General features: G+C 40.0%; 1 protein-coding gene across 2 annotated transcripts in view; it reads left to right on the top strand.

Moving 5' to 3' along the window:
* The window catches only part of GCC2 (GRIP and coiled-coil domain containing 2), a 73,080-nt gene that overhangs the window by 44,182 nt on the left and 11,072 nt on the right, over positions 1–17,826 (top strand). For both annotated transcript variants that reach the window (XM_078056692.1, XM_078056693.1), the window contains 4 exons: positions 1,777–1,994; positions 3,576–3,770; positions 4,739–4,878; positions 13,980–14,181. In XM_078056692.1, coding sequence (XP_077912818.1) covers positions 1,777–1,994; positions 3,576–3,770; positions 4,739–4,878; positions 13,980–14,181 — 755 coding nt within the window. The remainder of the gene's footprint in view (positions 1–1,776; positions 1,995–3,575; positions 3,771–4,738; positions 4,879–13,979; positions 14,182–17,826) is intronic.

Below are 17,826 nucleotides of genomic sequence, written 5' to 3'. Positions count from 1 at the left end.
CCACATTTATTCTCTACTCTAGAAAAGTTATTGCAAATTGTATTGCTAACACAAAGTGCAAGTGATGCCTCTAAATTTCAGTAACTATTTTGGGGGGCCCCTACTATGTGCCAGTCTCTCTTCTAAGTGCTAAAAACTTCACAGCATTTTGAGATATCTTTAGAGATCTTATCCCCCTTCTTCAGAAATATCAAGAATAATATTGTTACTGTCTGTACCCCAGTATGAAGAAATAGCCTTTTCTTTATAAATTCTCTTTTTAAACATCTTAATATTCATACTTTCCCTATAAGAGATTGTAAAAATGGCTTAAGAGGAATAAGTAGGCTGACCAACTAATACCTACATTTTCCAGAGGATCCAGCTATTTAAACACCCCAGTAACAGCTGAGACAGTAAATTTCCATCAGCATAGCCATTCTGGGTCCAAGTGGGGGTTCAAGCTTCTAGCTCTTAAATAGGTGGAGCAGATGTGTCATTGAGACCACCTGCAAACTACCAACCTTACCCTAGCTTTAAAATGTAGCTATTATCTTCCTTAGAAAATTATTGTCGTGACTGCTGATGGTTCTTCCTTTACTTTCGTAGTAGTGTTTAACATAATGCTCACAGAAAAATGCAGATTTGAGGAGTAACATATACACTAGCATTTTCTGAACTCATTGATCAGTGTGAACTTGGCACTTAAGAAACCTTTTCTGAAACATGCGGTATTTTTATTGTATGTCACCTTTTAGCCACTAAATCTTGTTTTAAAACCTTATATGGTGTGCATATGTGTAGCACATAAAAAAAAGATCTTGGAATGCTACATGCTAAGCCATTAACAATGTCTACCCCTGGAGCTGGGATTTTACACTGCAGGGGGCGGGAGCGAATAAGAGAGGGCTCTCACTTTTTTCTATAATTGGTTCCATACTGTTTGAATTTTTATGAGAGTATTTGTGGTACTTGTGGCTCTCTGGCATAAAAAGAAAACTTTTTTTTCTTTTTTTTTTTTTTTTTTAACCAAAGCCAAATGTAAAATATCAAGACTACAAGTGAACCATTAAAAATAGTGGTTCCCAAATTATAGTTGCACTGGCTAGCACCAAGCTGACTACATAAAAATCGTATGGAAAACTGCTAAAAGTAGGTGATTTCTAAGACCACCTTTGGAAATTTCTGATTCAGTGGCTCTGGGTTGAGAACTAGATGTCTGTATTTTGAACAAGGGACCCGATGATTCTAACGTGCAGCGAGAGTCAAAAACAGCTATAGTAAACCAAGCCTTTGTGTTTCAGAGTTTTATATTAATTGGCTCAAAAATGTTTCAGAAAACTTCCTTTCAGGCTTTCCTTAAGACTTTATTTATGAATCAAAAGAACGTATTTTTTTCCTGTTTTCAAGGTAATAAAGAAAAGATACCCTATGCTTATATGAGCTCCCACATAAGATAACCTGAAAAAGGGACTGATTTAAAGTATAATTATATTATGCCCTAAATTTAGCCCTATTTTCTGATAAATGATGAAGGAAGTTCCTCACCTGAACCTTTGTACCATAGTTACTCAAACGAGGTTCCTTGAATTACAGAACACAGATGATTTGAACTAGGTGACAAGCCAGTCCCCAGATGGTTAACGCAGCTGGTACCATTATAGATGCTTAGCAGTTAATTCATACATTTAGTAGATATCTCAAGGCTAATTACCAAGTAGAACCCAGTTGAGAAAAGCTGAGTCAGGATGTCAAATTGAAAGATCTGCTATGAAGTAAGTTCTTCTCACCCTTCAGGTTGTGTTCAATACAATCAGAGAACATGATGCTGAAGTCTGAACATGCACAGACCGTAAGTCAACTGACATCCCAAAACGAGGTCCTTCGCAGCAGCTTCCGCGATCAAGTGCGCCATTTGCAGGAAGAGCATAGAAAGACAATGGAAACTTTACAGCAGCAGCTCTCCAAGGTGGAAGCTCAGCTTTTCCAGCTTAAGAGTGAACCAACCACAAGAAGTACGTGTGTGTGTGCATGAGAACATCAGTCGTTCACATTCTCACATAGTTTTGTCACTTAAATACATTCTTCACAAATTCATAAGAAAAAAGAAAATTTACTAGGTGACAACCAGTGCCAATTCTGTGATTAAGGAATTTTGGATTTGCTTACTGAGAAGATATTTGAACCATTTGAACCCTTCTTGATTATACTTAGAGCAGCCTACATCACCTCTTACAGTACTGATTTTCATGTATCTATTATCCTCCATGTAATGCTATTTCCTTTTCTCTGACTCAGACATACTCTGCAGTCTCATGACATGTGTCCAAATCCCAGTATTCACTGAATCTGTTTGGTGTTCTCCATTGTTAGTCATCAAATATATCTATTATTTTGTAATTAGGAACATTATAGTGAGAGGCTTAGAAACACCCAAGCCCCACTGAACTTACAGGATTGATTGGTCAATATAGCTTCTTCCCTTTAAAATATCTACTTAGTTGGAGATTTAGTTCAGCTGCACCTGGTATCTTCCATTCTACTCCCTGGAAGAGATGGGAATATGCCAGCCAAGAGGAGGTTACATTTTAGCATTAAGTATCAACTTTATATTTAATAGCATTTACCTTGGAAAATGTCACCAGGACATTGGCACCAATGGGTTACTCATCAGGGTCCGAAGCCAGCTTCAAGAAATTCAGCCTATGCCAAGAGTCATCAAAGGAAGTAATCAGTCAGGGAAACAACAGTCACACAAAAGATTGTGATCTAGGAATCAGCAGTGGAATAAGCAGTTGGCACAATATCAGAAATCCTGGAAAGTGCTTCAACAAAGGCAGCTGGAAGCTAATGTTTGAGAGAAAGGAGGAGGCAACTTCAATGGAATGGAAAGTAAATGAAATTGGAAATTAAAAGATATGCGTTAGAATTCTGGTCCCTGACCCTGCTATGATGCCTTGGGCAAAGTCATTTAATTTCTCTGACCTTTGGGTTTCTCAGGATTAATAAAGTAATGTGTTTGAAAGTGCCTTATAATTCTTACAGTTCTATGCAAGTGTTCACTATCAGCAAGCAGGAAAGCCTAGCTGGGGAAGTATAATAGATTAGTTCCCTGCCCTGGGTCCTAGGCTTTTCTTGGCTGAACACTGAAGATATGAGGGGGCGATGGTAGGACCCGGCAGAGGTGAAAGGGTAAGGTAGTAATGAACATCTGCTCAGCAGAATTCAGCAAGCGTATTGAGTCAGTACACAGCTATCTGAAATATCTAATCCTCAAAAACAGAGTCTAGTTTGAGAATTTCTGCCAGTATTTTGCAACAGTATAGCCCTCTCTATTATGGTATCTAATAGATTTTACCTAGGTGGTAGCAAATAATTTATAGTTCCTGTTGAAATTACTTAAACGGTTAAAGTCAATAAATTTTTAGGGCAGTCTTAGAAATTCTTTATGCACCGTTTGTTTTCTAGTTATTGAAATTCCCTCTCATACCATTTGACATTCCTATGATCACTTTAATTTCATTGTGTACCTCTGTGAATGTAGAATCCATGATTTTGAACAATCTCAACTTACTTTTTTTAAAAAAATGTAATAGGCCCAGCTGCTTCTCACCAACCTTTGAAGAACCTTCGAGAAAGGAGAAGCACAGAAGTCCCCCTTCTGGACATGGATGCCATTACCCGGGAGGAGGGAGAAGGAATGGAGACAACCGACACGGAGTCCGTATCTTCCTCCGGCACTCACACACAGTCTTTAGAACAGCTGCTTAATTCTCCTGAAACTAAACTGGGTATGTTTTTCCTATTTACCTCTACTATCTTGTCTAATAAATCCTAACTCTAAGTTATGCGTGCTTTTTTGAGCTACTCTAAGAAAATTTCTTTCAGTGTTGCACTCCAAATGGAAAACTCTCCTGCAGAATGAAACAGTTGAGTTTTTTAAAATAAAATGCTAGTTCTGCCCCAAGCTTGAGCCAGAAATAGATGGTTGGAAGTCCTGTAGTGGTATCAGAAAGTAGGATGAACTATTCTCTCACCCTTCTAAAAAGTTGATAGCTTTCGTTTATTCTTCTGAGTGAAGTAGTAGTGCTGAATTTATTAAATATAGTAAAGCTTCGGTATGTTAGTCTTACCTGTCATGAATGTTCACAATTCAGGGGGACTCTGTTCTCTTCCTGAAGTTTCAGGATCTAGAGTAAGGACTGTTTGTGTCTGTGGTCACTAATCGTGGTGTGGATGGAAACTGCGATCCTGCCAGGCATGGCAGCAGACTCCAGAATTACATCTGGCTTTGTGTTTTTTGCCAAATTACTTGTCAACTCTGAGCCTTTTCCCTTATCTATAAAATTTGAATAATGATACCCACCTCATATAATATTCTTACAAGCATCCATGATAGAAATGTTATTATTCCCCTCGTTTATAAGTAAAACAACATAAACTCTTGGGACATAGAGGAGTGTGAGTGGGGAAACTGATAGAATAGTCTAGAAACACAGGACAAACAAATTCAAGAATTGGCCCTCGTAGAGCTTGAATTCAATTAGATTATATGCTTTACAACAGAGATTCTGCCTTATTTGTGTTATGTTCAACATGTAACCTACCAACTGAGGTACGTTGAATAGAAGAATGCCAGAGAGAGTGGGCCTAAGTAATATTGCAGAGTAAAATATCTGTGTTTAGTATATTTCTTACTTAGAATCTTCATCTGTAATCTCTGATTTTGAAAATTAATTACTGGAACAACATCTTGCAGAGCCTCCTCTATGGCATGCTGAATTTACCAAAGAAGAATTGGTTCAAAAGCTCAGTTCCACCACAAAAAGTGCCGATCACTTAAACGGCCTGCTTCGGGAAACAGAAGCAACCAATGCAATCCTTATGGAACAAATTAAGGTAAGGTCAAATACTGCCACCCAGAAAATACTCTCTGCAACAGGTTGGTTTTCTTGACCCCCTCCCCCCCACTCTCCAGATGAGACACATCCATCACATCTTGATTCTTTATGATATTACATTCCTAAAAATGAGAAATATTAATTGCTTTGATATATACATATATAAAGACTAAATTCCTATTTTTTCTAAGAAACTATGATAGATTTAGAAATGGATTAGAGTAGATTCATAAGTGATTATTCCACTTATGCTTATGGAAAACTCAAATGGGTATGGGCCCTTATGTTCTTTTTTTTTTTAAAGATTTTATTTATTTGACCAAGAGAGAGACAGTGAGAGAGGGAACACAAGCGGGGGGAGTGGGAAAGGGAGAAGCAGGCTCCCCGCTGAGCAAGGAGCCTGTTGTGGGGCTGGGCCCTTATGTTCTTTTTTTTTTTTTTTTTTTTTTTTGCTTTAAAATCTTTTTTTTTTTTTCTCTTTTTTTTTTTTTAATTTTTTTATTGTTATGTTAATCCCCATACATTACATCATTAGTTTTAGATATAGTGTTCCATGATTCATTGTTTGTGCATAACACCCAGTGCTCCATGCAGAACGTGCCCTCCTCAATACCCATCACCAGGCTAACCCATCCTCCCAACCCCCTCCCCTCTAGAACCCTCAGTTTGTTTTTCAGAGTCCATCGTCTCTCATGGTTCTTCTCCCCCTCCGATTTCCCCCCCTTCATTCTTCCCCTCCTGCTACATTCTTCTTCTTCTTTTTTTCTTTCTTAACATATATTGCATTATTTGTTTCAGAGGTACAGATCTGAGATTCAACATTCTTGCACAGTTCACAGCGCTTACCAGAACACATACCCTCCCCAGTGTCCATCACCCAGTCACCCCATCCCTCCCACCCCACCCCCCACTCCAGCAACCCTCAGTTTGTTTCCTGAGATTAAGAATTCCTCATATCAGTGAGGTCATATGATACATGTCTTTCTCTGTTTGACTTATTTCGCTCAGCATAATACCCTCCAGTTCCATCCACGTCGTTGCAAATGGCAAGATCTTATTCCTTTTGATGGCTGCATAATATTCCATTGTATATATATACCACATCTTCTTTATCCATTCATCTGTTGATGGACATCTTGGCTCTTTCCACAGTTTGGCTATTGTGGACATTGCTGCTATAAACATCGGGGTGCACGTAGCCTTTCGGGTCCCTACTTTTGTATCTTTGGGGTAAATACCCAGTAGTGCAATTGCTGGATCATATGGTAGCTCTATTTTCAACTTTTTGAGGAACCTCCATACTGTTTTCCAGAGTGGCTGCACCAGCTTGCATTCCCACCAACAGTGGAGGAGGGTTCCCCTTTCTCCGCATCCCCGCCAACATCTGTCATTTCCTGACTTGTTAATTTTAGCCATTCTGACTGGTGTGAGGTGGTATCTCATTGAGGTTTTGATTTGGATTTCCCTGATGCCGAGCGATATTGAACACTTTTTCATGTGTCTGTTGGCCATTTGGATGTCTTCTTTGGAAAAATGTCTGTTCATGTCTTCTGCCCATTTCTTGATTGGATTCTTTGTTCTTTTGGTGTTGAGTTTGATGAGTTCTTTATAGATTTTGGATACTAGCCCTTTATCTGCTATGTCATTTGCAAATATCTTCTCCCATTCTCTCAGTTGTCTTTTGGTTTTGTTGACTGTTTCCTTTGCTTTGCAAAAGCTTTTGATCTTGATGAAGTCCCAATAGTTCATTTTTGCCCTTGCTTCCCTTGCCTTTGGCGATGTTTCTAGGAAGAAGTTGCTGCGGCTGAGGTCGAAGAGGTTGCTGCCTGTGTTCTCCTTTAGGATTTTGATGGACTCCTGTCTCACATTGAGGTCTTTCAACCATTTGGAGTCTATTTTTGTGTGTGGTGTAAGGAAATGGTCCAGTTTCATTCTTCTGCATGTGGCTGTCCAATTTTCCCAACACCATTTGTTGAAGAGACTGTCTTTTTTCCATTGGACATTCTTTCCTGCTTTGTCAAAGATTAGTTGACCATAGAGTTGAGGGTCCATTTCTGGGCTCTCTATTCTGTTCCATTGATCTATGTGTCTGTTTTTGTACCAGTACCATACTGTCTTGATGATGACAGCTTTGTAGTAGAGCTGGAAGTCTGGAATTGTGATGCCGCCAGCTTTGCTTTTCTTTTTCAACATTCCTCTGGCTATGCGGGGTCTTTTCTGGTTCCATACAAATTTTAGGATTATTTGTTCCATTTCTTTGAAGAAAGTGGATGGTATTTTGATGGGGATTGCATTGAATGTGTAGATTGCTCTAGGTAGGATTGACATCTTCACAATATTTGTTCTTCCAATCCATGAGCATGGAACGTTTTTCCATTTCTTTGTGTCTTCCTCAATTTCTTTCATGAGTATTTTATAGTTTTCTGAGTACAGATCCTTTGCCTCTTTGGTTAGATTTATTCCTAGGTATCTTATGGTTTTGGGTGCAATTGTAAATGGGATCGACTCCTTAATTTCTCTTTCTTCTGACTTGTTGTTGGTGTATAGGAATGCCACTGACTTCTGTGCATTGATTTTATATCCTGCCACTTGACTGAATTCCTGTATGAGTTCTAGCAGTTTTGGGGTGGAGTCTTTGGGATTTTCCACATAAAGTATCATATCATCTGCAAAGAGTGAGAGTTTGACTTCTTCTTTGCCAATTTGGATGCCTTTGATTTCTTTTTGTTGTCTGATTGCTGTGGCTAGGACTTCCAATACTATGTTGAATAGCAGTGGTGATAGTGGACATCCCTGCCGCGTTCCTGACCTTAGGGGGAAAGCTCTCAGTTTTTCCCCATTGAGAATGATATTCGCTGTAGGTTTTTCATAGATGGCTTTTATGATATTGAGGTATGTACCCTCTATCCCTACACTCTGAAGAGTTTTGATCAAGAAAGGATGCTGTACTTTGTCAAATGCTTTTTCTGCATCTATTGAGAGGATTTGTGATTCTTGTTTTTTCTTTTGTTAATGTATTGTATCACGTTGATTGATTTGCGGATGTTGAACCAACCTTGCAGCCCAGGGATAAATCCCACTTGGTCGTGGTGAATAATCCTTTTAATGTACTGTTGGATCCTATTGGCTAGTATTTTGGTGAGAATTTTTGCATCCATGTTCATCAGGGATATTGGTCTGTAATTCTCCTTTTTGATGGGGTCTTTGTCTGGTTTTGGGATCAAGGTAATGCTGGCCTCATAAAATGAGTTTGGAAGTTTTCCTTCCATTTCTATTTTTTGGAACAGTTTCAGAAGGATGGGTATTAATTCTTCTTGAAATGTTTGGTAGAATTCCCCTGGGAAGCCATCTGGCCCTGGGCTTTTGTGTTTTGGGAGATTTTTGATGACTGCTTCTATTTCCTTAGTGGTTATAGGTCTGTTCAGGTGTTCTATTTCTTCCTGGTTCAGTTTTGGTAGTTGATACATCTCTAGGAATGCATCCATTACTTCCAGGTTATCTAATTTGTTGGCATAGAGTTGCTCATAATATGTTCTTATAATTGTTTGTATTTCTTTGGTGTTGGTTGTGATCTCTCCTCTTTCATTCATGATTTTGTTGATTTGGGTCATTTCTCTTTTCTTTTTGATAAGTCTGGCCAGGGGCTTATCAATCTTGTTAATTCTTTCAAAGAACCAGCTCCTAGTTTCGTTGATCTGTTCTACTGTTCTTTTGGTTTCTATTTCATTGATTTCTGCTCTGATCTTTATTATTTCTCTTCTCCTGCTGGGTTTAGGCTTTCTTTGCTGTTCTTTCTCCAGCTCCTTTAGGTGTAGGGTTAGGTTGTGTACTTGAGACCTTTCTTGTTTCTTGAGAAAGGCTTGTATTGCTATATACTTTCCTCTTAGGACTGCCTTTGCTGTATCCCAAAGATTTTGAACAGTTGTGTTTTCATTTTCATTGGTTTCCATGAATTTTTTTAATTCTTCTTTAATTTCCTGGTTGACCCATTCATTCTTCAGTAGGATGCTCTTTAGCCTCCATGTATTTGAGTTCTTTCTGACTTTCCTCTTGTGATTGAGTTCTAATTTCAAAGCATTGTGGTCTGAAAATAGGCAGGGGATGATCCCAATCTTCTGGTACCGGTTGAGACCTGATTTATGACCTAGGATGTGATCTATTCTGGAGAATGTTCCATGGGCACTAGAGAAGAATGTGTATTCCGTTGCTTTGGGATGGAATGTTCTGAATATGTCTGTGAAGTCCATTTGGTCCAGTGTGTCATTTAAAGTCTTTATTTCCTTGTTGATCTTTTGCTTAGACGATCTGTCCATTTCAGTGAGGGGGGTGTTAAAGTCCCCCACTATTATTGTATTGTTGTCGATGTGTTTCTTTGCTTTTGTTATTAATTGCCTTATATAATTGGCTGCTCCCATGTTAGGGGCATAGATATTTACAATTGTTAGATCTTCTTGTTGGATAGACCCTTTAAGTATGATATAGTGTCCTTCCTCATCTCTTATTACAGTCTTTGGTTTAAAATCTAATTTGTCTGATATAAGGATTGCCACCCCAGCTTTCTTTTGGTGTCCATTAGCATGGTAAATGGTTTTCCACCCCCTCACTTTCAATCTGGGGGTGTCTTTGGGTCTAAAATGAGTCTCTTGCAGACAGCATATCGATGGGTCTTGTTTTTTAATCCAATCTGATAGCCTGTGTCTTTTGATTGGGGCATTTAGCCCATTTACATTCAGGGTAACTATTGAAAGATAGGAGTTCAGTGCCATTGTATTGCCTGTAAAGTGACTGTTACTGTATATTGTTTGTGTTCCTTTCTGGTCTATGTTGCTTTTAGGCTCTCTCTTTGCTTAGAGGACCCCTTTCAATATTTGTTGTAGGGCTGGTTTCGTGTTTGCAAATTCCTTTAGTTTTTGTTTGTCCTGGAAGCTTTTTATCTCTCCTTCAATTTTCAATGACAGCCTAGCTGGATATAGTATTCTTGGCTGCATATTTTTCTCATTTAGTGCTCTGAATATGTCCTGCCAGTCCTTTCTGGCCTGCCAGGTCTCTGTGGATAAGTCTGTTGCCAATCTAATGTTTCTACCATTGTAGGTTACATATCTCTTCTCCCGAGCTGCTTTCAGGATTTTCTCTTTGTCTCTGAGACTCGTAAGTTTTACTATTAGATGTCGGGGTGTTGACCTATTTTTATTGATTTTGAGAGGGGTTCTCTGTGCTTCCTGGATTTTGATGCCTGTTTCCTTCCCCAAATTAGGGAAGTTCTCTGCTATAATTTGCTCCATTATACCTTCTGCACCTCTCTCTCTTTCTTCTTCTTCTGGGATCCCAATTATTCTAATGTTGTTTCGTCTTATGGTATCGTTTATCTCTCGAATTCTGCCCTCGTGATCCAGTAGTTGTTTATCTCTCTTTTTCTCAGCTTCTTTATTTTCCATCATTTGGTCTTCTATCTCACTGATTCTTTCTTCTGCCTCATTTATCCTAGCAGTTAGCGCCCCCATATTTGATTGCACCTCATTAATAGCCTTTTTGATTTCTACTTGGTTCGATTTTAGTTCTTTTACTTCTCCAGAAAGGGTTTCTCTAATAACTTCCATGTTTTTTTCAAGCCCAGCTAGTATCTTTAAAGTGATGATTCTGAACTCTAGATCTGACATCGTACTAATGTCCGTATTGAGTAGGTCCCTGGCAGTCGGTACTACCTCTTGTTCTTTTTGTTGAGGTGATTTTTTCCGTCTTGTCATTTTGTGCAGAGGAGAATAGATTAATGAGAGAACAAAATGCTAGCAGGGTAACAACGTCCCCAGAAAATATACTCTAAACAAATCAGAAAAGACCTGAAGCAGTGGGAAAAGAAAGGGAAAGAGAGAAAAAAGAAAAGGAAAGAAAAAAAGAAAAAAGAAAAAGATAAAGATAAAAACAAACAAAAGCAGAACAAAACAAAACAAAACAAAAACAGAATGTGATCAAATATGATCAGGCTGGATTATAGATCAGTGCCACACACTAGATTTTGGGTGTATTTTGGTCTGTTAAAAGAAAGTCCCTCCCAAAATTTTAAAGAAAGAAAAACTTATATATGTACAAAAATAAGGGTTGATATGATGAAGGGATGGAATATGATTGTAAAGATGGAAATTATAAAAAATTTTTAAAAAGGATTTGATAAGTTGTTTGAAAAAAGAAAGAAGAGGATTAAAAAAAAAAAAAAGAAAGAGAAAAGGGAGAGAATGTGATCAGGCAGGGGAGTAGAAAAAAACCATACACTAGAGATTTAGAGTATATTTTGATCTGTTAGAAGAAACTATCTCAAGATTTTAAAGAGAGAACAACTTATATATATATGCCAAAAATACGGGTAACTACTATGAAGGGATAGAATATGACTTTAAAAATGAAAAATAAAAATGTTTTTTTTTTTAAAAAGGGATTGATAAGATGTTGGTTGAAAAAGGGAAAAAGAAAAATTCAAAAAAAAAAAAGAAAAAAGGAAAAAAGACAGTTAAAAAAAATAATTAACTTTGAAAGACTAAAGAATCATGGTAAAAAAGCCATGAATTCTATGTGCAGTGTTCCCCTAGCGCTGGAGTTCTGCCGTTCTCATTGATCGGTAAACTTGGTCTTGGCTGGCTGTTCTCGCTGATCTTCTGGGGGAGGGGCCTGTTGCCGTGGTTCCCAAATGTCTTTGCCGGAGGCAAAATTGCCCCGCCCTTGCCGGTCCGGGCTAAGTAATCTGCTCGGGTTTGCTCTCCGGAGCTTTTGTTCCCTGCAAGCTCTCCGTACAGGTTTGGAGGCGGAGAGTGAAAATGGTGGCCTCCCAGTCTCCGCCCCGGCGGAGCCGAGAACTCGGGGTCCCGCTCCTCAGCGAGCCCCCAGAGAAAAGCCGTCAGTCACTCCCGTCTCCCCGGTCTCCGGCCACACTCCGCGCTCACCCGGCCTGTGACCGCGCCTTTCTATCTGGCACCCGACCCCGGGTGGAGTCTCCAAGCCCAGCAGATCCCCGCGGTGCGCTCCCGCACCTCTCCTCCCGGGGGAAGAAGGTGAGTCTCCCCGGATCTGCCGCTTGTTGGGTCCCTGCTGGAGGAGCAGTGGCCCGACTGTGCCGCGGATCACGGTTTATGGCAACCCCGAGCTGAGAGCCCGCGCCTGGGCTCCGTCTCTGCAGCCGGCTTCCCTGCTCCGATACCTGGGAGCTCTGCCGCACTCAGGCACCCCCGGTCTTTCTGTGACCCCGAGGGTCCTGAGACCACACTGTCCCGCGAGGGTTCCACCCCCCACTTCGCCACCAGAGTGACGTCCCTCAGCGGAGCAGACTTCTAAAAGTTCCGACTTTGTGCTCCGTGGCTCTATCACTTGCCAGAAGCGGCCGTCGGAGGCCCCTCCCCCGCCGTCTATCCTCCCGAATATCGCCTCGGATTCACTTCGCACGTCCTACCTTCCAGAAAGTGGTCGCTTTTCTGTTCAGAGAGTTGTTGCTCTTCTTTTCTTTGATCTCCTGTTGAGTTTGTAGGTGTTCAGAATGGTTTGATCCCTATCCAGCTGAATTCCTGAGAGGAGACGAAATCCAGGTCTCCTACTCCTCCGCCATCTTGCTCCGCCCCCTGGGCCCTTATGTTCTAAAGATAAACCGTGAATGCTTCTCATTCAGATCATTCAGCTGATGTTTATGGCACTAAACTTCTTATCACAGATTGTGGGTGGAGATAGTAAAGTAGCATAGGAAACTTTCATGTTTTAAGGTGACACTAGAAATGTGTGGCAACAGGTAAAATGTGGAGCAGTTGAGGGTTACACAATCTACCCTGGCTCATGGCTATGTCTCTTCTCCAAATATAGTCCTGTGACTTACCGAGCAGTTCTTGTGAGCCAGGCCCTGGGCTTTACATATATCATCGTATTTAATCCTCATAATCACTGGTGAGAGAGTGATTGAAGCTGATAAATGGTGGAGCAACATTCCAGCTCATGTCTGTCCAGAAAGCACATGCTTCTGCCCTCTACATGCTTCTCCAAATAGACTGAGCTCTCTCTGTGCAGGGCCTCAGCTATCCTTGTTAAATTAATTTTTTAATGCTGAGTTACTCAGTTATTCATAGCAAATTATATATATTATGACATTCCACGTCTAAATATTTTTGTATGCATTTGTATAAAATAGTGTTTTCCTACATATTCAAAACATTATCACATCTAACAAATTGCTAACTAGCCCGGTGAACTAAGTGATTATTCAAATGTTATATTTCCACAAATTTACATTCTTGAATGATTTCTTAGACCTTATTTTCACTTTTTAAAATGACTGTAGGTTTTAGGACAGAGTTGGCTAACTTTTCTGAACTAACCTAAAATGATGAAATATAACTATTTTTGTTTGTTTCAACCCAGAAATCTTCCTCAAAGACTTTAGCATTCTACCATCTTTTGCATATCATCTGTTTCCCCATTTTTCTGGTAGTATTTTAGATTGTCTTACATTCCTGAATTTTCACTCTGTCGTAGACTTGGCTTTTGTTTTGGTGAACAAAACAGCCATCGTTCATCATGTAAATACAACTTCCCAGTGGACACTGTAACTACCTGCAGTCTGTGAGCAGGGCAGGAAAGGGGTCAGTGGTGGATGTAGATGTTTACTTTAGGCCCTGGTTTCAAGCTGTGCTTGCCCTCTGCAGTGTGCCTTATCCCACGGCCCTGAGCCCACTAGTTTACTTTCTGTAGAGAATAGGAGGTGAAGGGAACATCATGGTACCAACCAAAACTGAGGACTTGACATCAGTCCTCAGTTTTCGACCCCAGTTCCCACGCTCCCCTGTACTTTGAGGCAGAAACTTCTTGATGTTTCTGCAGGATCCATTCTGTCATCTTGTCAGTGGTACTGGGTGAGCCACTGGGCTGAGTCTCTTCCACTTTATCTGCTTCCCATCTTGTAGGAATCTCTTGGTATTTCTCATCTATTTTTTTTCTTCTCTCCTAATCTCTCCGTTATAGTTATTTTGGGGGGCATTTAAGGGGGAAGAGAAGAAGAGTACATGGGTTCAGTCTGCCATGTTTAACCTGAAGCTCCAAATATTCATTTTTAACTCATTTCTCCAACATCAGCTCCTCAAAAGTGAAATAAGAAGATTGGAAAGAAATCAAGAACGAGAAAAGTCTGTAGCTAACCTGGAATACTTGAAGAATGTCTTGCTACAATTCATTTTCCTGAAACCAGGTAGTGAGAAAGAGAGGCTCCTTCCTGTTATAGATACAATGTTGCAGCTCAGCCCTGAAGAAAAGGGAAAACTGACTGCAATTGCTCAAGGTAGGTGAAGGAAAGTATTAAAACTCCTGTTGCATAACTTACACTAAATGTTGGCCTTGTGGTTGAGACTTTGTGTGTATGCTTACAATCTTTTTCGTGACACTGTACTTAAAACATTTAAATTTTGTTCATTTGGGTAAGTTCTATCATATGTGTAACCTGTGACTAGATTTGAAAAGCTAACGTTTTAACACGTTAGGGCAATTATAGTACATAATATAATTTTAAGATGCAGCAAAATACAATACAGTGTTTAGTTAGATCTTTGAAAATTAGACATGTAGTTCTAGATTGAATTCTATCAAAGAATGTGGTTTTATTTTATATCATAATTTTTTAACATGTATTAGCTTATTCTTTCCTACTCCCCCCCCACCACTGCCTCACCCTCACCCCTTCCCCCCACCAAATTCTACAGTCAGCAGAGTCATATGGCCCAACATTTGGTACACAGCATACCCCACAGTCCCGTTTCTCAAGGCAGACAGTTTTAAAGCTGTCCTGTATTTGGAGCTTAGATTTTTGTGGCAAATAGATTTAACACTGTGATTTCATAAACTCCTTTAAAATGATTTGCATACAACTGCTGTAGTTACCTGATTTCAGACTGCATCTTAAGGATGCACTTAAGGATCATGGTTTCATTTTTGTTAGTTTAAAATGTTTTTGTTAGTGACCTTTTCAAGCAAATACAGGGAGAATGCTGTCATGTCCCTGTAGCTCTCACTCATCTTTAACAATTTTCATGGTCAGACTTCTTTTGACAGGGGAATAGCAAGAACTAGAGTTTTGTTTTTTTTTATGATTTTATTTATTTATTTGACAGAGCGAGAGAGAGCACAAGCAGAGGGAGCTTCAGGGAGAGGGAGAGGGAGCCCAAGGCGGAGGAGCTCGATCCCAGGACCCTGGAATCATGACCTGAGCTGAAGGCAGACACTTAACCAACTGGGCCACCCAGGTGCCCCAAGGCTAGAGATTTTAAAGCAGATCCCACACATCATGATTTCCCCAGCAAACACTTCACTGTGTATCAGACTCCTCTGCCATCTACACCCAGTTCGTGCCCACTGTTCCCATTATTGCAGATGTCTTTATACAGCATCTTAATAGGGCTCACACATTGCATTTGGTTGATATCCCTTAAGCTCTGTTTTGTTTTTGTTATCTATAGCATTTCCATGTTCCTTTTTGTAATATGTCAATTATTAGTTGAAGAAACTGGTCATTTGTCCTACAGAAGCTCAGTTCTGGATTTGGCACTTTGAGATAGCATTTAAGTTGTTCCATTGTTGCCTATAAATAGGAAGTCAGATCTCTGATTAGATCCAGGTGTAATTGGACAGGGTGGGAGATAAAAATCCCTCATAGGTAGTGTTGTGTACTTTCTGAGACATCACATCAGTAGGCCCAAAATGTCTAGTTGTCCCACTTTTGACTGGCTTATCCCATCATGTTGGTGCCTTTTTTTTTTTTTTAAGATTTTATTTATTTGAGAGAGAGAATGTGTGCACATGAGCACGGGGAGGGGCAGAGGGAAAGGGACAAGCAGACTCCCTGCGGGAGTCAATCCCAGAACCCTGAGATCATGACCTGAGCTGAAGTCAGACACTTAACCAGCTGAGCCACCCAAGAGCCCCATGCTGGTGCTCTTTAACATCCTAAAATCCGGACTAAACTGATAACGCTGGAGAGTAGTCCTTAAAATGGAACAGGTGTCAGAATCATCTGGTGAGATGATTAAACTCAGATTGCTGGCCACCCCCCCCCCCAAGTTTCTGATTCAGTAAATTTAGGGTGGGACCCAAGAGTTTGCAGCTTTAACAAGTTCACCTGGTCTGTTGACCATACCTCAAGAACCCCTGATCTAGAGGACTGATGATTTGGCTGTGGTTTGGGGGGGGTTTTTTGTTGTTGTTTTTGGTTTGGTTTTTCAGAAATACTTCATAGTAGTGCTGATTGTTTCTTTGAAACTGTTTTCTTAAAATACATCTGTGTAATAATGAGGGAGGAAGGTTCTCAATACTGATAGTAATCTCAGGTCTGCTAATTGTAGGGTACATTACCTTAGCCGCAATAGTATTTTTGTCACAAGATCCAAAATAAGAATACATCATGTACATTTTTTGGTAATGTAGTTATCCTAAATCACAAATTTGCTTTTATATATTACTTTTTGCTTATTCTACCAAAGCTAAAACTGTTTTTTTCATTGTAAAATTAATCAGGACTTTAGGAAGAATATGTGTATTTTTAAATTAAAACATACTTCAGTGATATGATCTCAAATATTTAGCATATCTAATAATCCTTCTAAAAGCCCAGCATGTGTAATGTAATATAGATGTTACTAACACTCAAGTGACTCCTGTAAGTTGAGGATACCAACGTTGATTAAAAGATCTCGAACAGACTAACCTAAGTGTTTTAGTAACACAGATGTTATCAATCATCACATAGGAGACATATAAGAAGTTCATTAGAAACCCAGAACTCTAAGACAGGTTTTTTGCTAAGTCCTGTAAATGTATAGGAAGACCCCCCCCCATTATTAAACTTAAACTAGTGTACCTTTGAAAGGTTATTCACTTCTTATCTCTTATTTACATGAGCAAACAAAAACTTATAAAAATTGAATTAAAAATAGTTATGGTCTGGCAGCAGATAGAGATATGGCTTAAGCAAGAATTATTGAACTGAAAGGTAGGTCAGAAGGAATTATTTAGAATTCAGCAGAGAGAAACAAAACAATGGAAGAAAAAACTGAAAGAGTGGGTAATAGAAATAGAGGATAGAATGAAGACAACCAACATATATTTGATAATTGAAGTTCTAGAAGGAGAGGAAAGAATGAGGTAGAGACAGTATTTGAAGAGAATGAAAATTTTTCAGAGCTGCTGAAGGACATCCATTCACACATTTGAAAAATCTCAATACAATTTCAAGTAGAATAAATAAAAGGAAGTCTACCTCTTCACGTAAAAGTGAAACTGCCCACCAAAAGGGACAGAGAAAAGTCCTCAAAAGAAGACCCATTGCCGGAGTTTGAAAAGATGGCGGAGGAGTAGGGGACCCTATTCCAACTGGTCCCCAGAATTGAGCTGGATATCTACCAGACCGCTCTGAACACCCACAAAATCAGCCTGAGATGTAAGAAGCTATATCTGGATCTCTACAAACAGAATATCGCAGGCAGTTGGTTTTGAGCTGTGAAATGGGGAGTTGTAATTCTGCGGGCAGATATCGGAAGATAAACGGAAGGGAGAGGGAGCTGTCGGGATCCTGCACCACCAGTTCACGAAAGCCTCCTACGCTGGGGACAGGGCACAGACTCACAGACCGGTAGTGGCGAGGAAAGGACTTTAGGGCAGCCCCTCAGACTGACATCTGGAGCAGCAGGGCCACACATGCGAACTGGGGCGGCTGGCGGTTTTAGAAGCACAAAGGGCAGAGACGTGCACCTGTGCCCCGAAGTGGAGTTGAGGACTGGGAGCCCTGCTGAGGGGCGCATAACCCAGGTTGCTGCAATTTATAGCAGCACAGACAGAAACGGGGATAGTGTGGCCTGGCAAGTGCACTGAAGAACAGACTGTGATCTCCGCTCTGAGGCAGAGGGTTGGAAACGATCTCTTCACTCTGACTCTCGGA

The sequence above is a fragment of the Halichoerus grypus genome, chromosome 10 (genome assembly GCF_964656455.1).
Source record: "Halichoerus grypus chromosome 10, mHalGry1.hap1.1, whole genome shotgun sequence".
Classification (NCBI taxonomy): Eukaryota; Metazoa; Chordata; class Mammalia; order Carnivora; family Phocidae; genus Halichoerus; species Halichoerus grypus.
Note: the sequence above shows the minus strand (reverse complement) of the source record. Positions and strands in the feature narration are given on the sequence as shown.